This window comes from Austrofundulus limnaeus, unplaced genomic scaffold, assembly GCF_001266775.1.
Source record: "Austrofundulus limnaeus strain Quisiro unplaced genomic scaffold, Austrofundulus_limnaeus-1.0 Scaffold72, whole genome shotgun sequence".
In the NCBI taxonomy this organism is placed as follows: Eukaryota; Metazoa; Chordata; class Actinopteri; order Cyprinodontiformes; family Rivulidae; genus Austrofundulus; species Austrofundulus limnaeus.
In genome coordinates, this window is record NW_013952474.1 from 407,717 (window position 1) to 409,231 (window position 1,515).

A 1,515-nucleotide genomic window follows, 5' to 3' on the forward strand; every position below is an offset into this window, starting at 1 on the left:
CATCCATCCATCCATCCATCCATCCATCCATCCATCCATCCATCCATCCATCATCTTGTTCCAGAGTCAGGTCTCAGGGGCAGCAGTTTGATCAGGGAGGTTCAGACCCCTCTTTCTACAGCCACRTCTTCTGGGAGGACTCCAAGGTKTTCCAGACCAGCWRAGAGACATAGTCTCTCCAGAGTGTMMTGGGTCTTCACCAGGATCTCCTCCTAGTTGGCCATGTCCAGAACAACTCATTTTTACTAGATGAACCAGCTGATTCGAATCTCTAAGGGATAGTCCAGTTGCGCTGCAGAAAAAACTCCCTTGGACCTCCTGTATCAAGTTTTGTTCTTTTGACATAAATTGACGATTTGAGAGTTGTGATGCTTAAATTACACTGAGTGACCGATGGTATCTTTTTTTACTAAACCAAACACTCATCGTGAATTTTGTGTCCAAACACTCATCGTGAATTTTGTGTTAACGCTCTCTGATCCAGACTGAAGTTGCATTTGATCTGTTTGAGGATGAATCTACACTGTACCTGCTGCATTTGGCTCATGAGCTCAGGCTGTCTTCAAAGCAGCTCAAGCTTYCTCAACACACACACGTCACACTAATCCAGGACCTGTAAGTGTCTCTGTGTGTTTTGAGCCGCAGAGGAACTGAGAGATTGAGGTTAATTTACGTCACCCAAAATGGAAGATCCTTCACCCACAGTTACAGAACACAGACTAAAGCCGTCACCTCGGTACTACCTTTGAGATTTGCAATGTAATAATGCAAACAACAGTTTATTTGGGTCCACTGTAAAATAATAATAAAAACAACAAAGACAATTATGTACATTTATTTAGTTCAAAAGTAAACAGGGACCAGCCAAGTCTGATTACACTCAGTTCAGTTAACGTTATTTAATATTTTATTTCTCTCCTGAAAGGAGAAAAATAAAATATTAGCTCAAGGTATCACAGAATTGTTGGGGYCCCACTTTCAAGAAAGAAAATTGTTGGTAAACATTTTTTAACACTTTCTTTGGTGTTCTGCATTAGTAGAGATGATTATGATGAACTCATTCTTGATAGGTGCTCCTCCACGGCCTCCCTAATGATTGGCCTTTRCTCTAAACAAGACTCCGCCTCCTTTACGGAGCAGCCAGCCAGAAGAGTAACCAAAGCCAAAGGAACCACCTGTAAGGAGAAAGAACATATGGTCTAATCTGCTTTGTGTTATTTTATTTATTTATTTTTTCATATTTTTGATTCCCTGTCAAATCCAGCATCTCTTTACCTTCTCACGATTTCCGGCTACACGAGTGTGCGTTCTGAAGTCACATGATGTAACGTCTGCTGACAACTTGTCCACTTGGTAGATTGCCTTCAGAAGGGCCTCCTCAGAACGGGACTCTGGCTGACCAGACAGCTTCTACAGTCAGAATGTGTTTGGGTCAGTTGAATTTTGAAGAAGTTTCATAATTTATTTGGACACCCCCAATTTTGGAAAAACAAAGAGTGTCCCCACAGCAAATCA

The 1,515-nt window shown here is 41.6% G+C and overlaps 1 protein-coding gene across 1 annotated transcript in view; it reads right to left on the reverse strand.

Moving 5' to 3' along the window:
- Positions 1–819: 819 nt before the first annotated feature.
- The window catches only part of gckr (glucokinase (hexokinase 4) regulator), a 12,654-nt gene continuing 11,958 nt past the window's right edge, over positions 820–1,515 (reverse strand). The window contains exons 16-17 of the mRNA XM_014010637.1: positions 1,276–1,410; positions 820–1,175 (exon numbers count right to left, since the gene is read on the reverse strand). Of these exons, the coding sequence (XP_013866091.1) occupies positions 1,047–1,175; positions 1,276–1,410 (264 nt within the window). The 3' untranslated portion in view covers positions 820–1,046. The remainder of the gene's footprint in view (positions 1,176–1,275; positions 1,411–1,515) is intronic.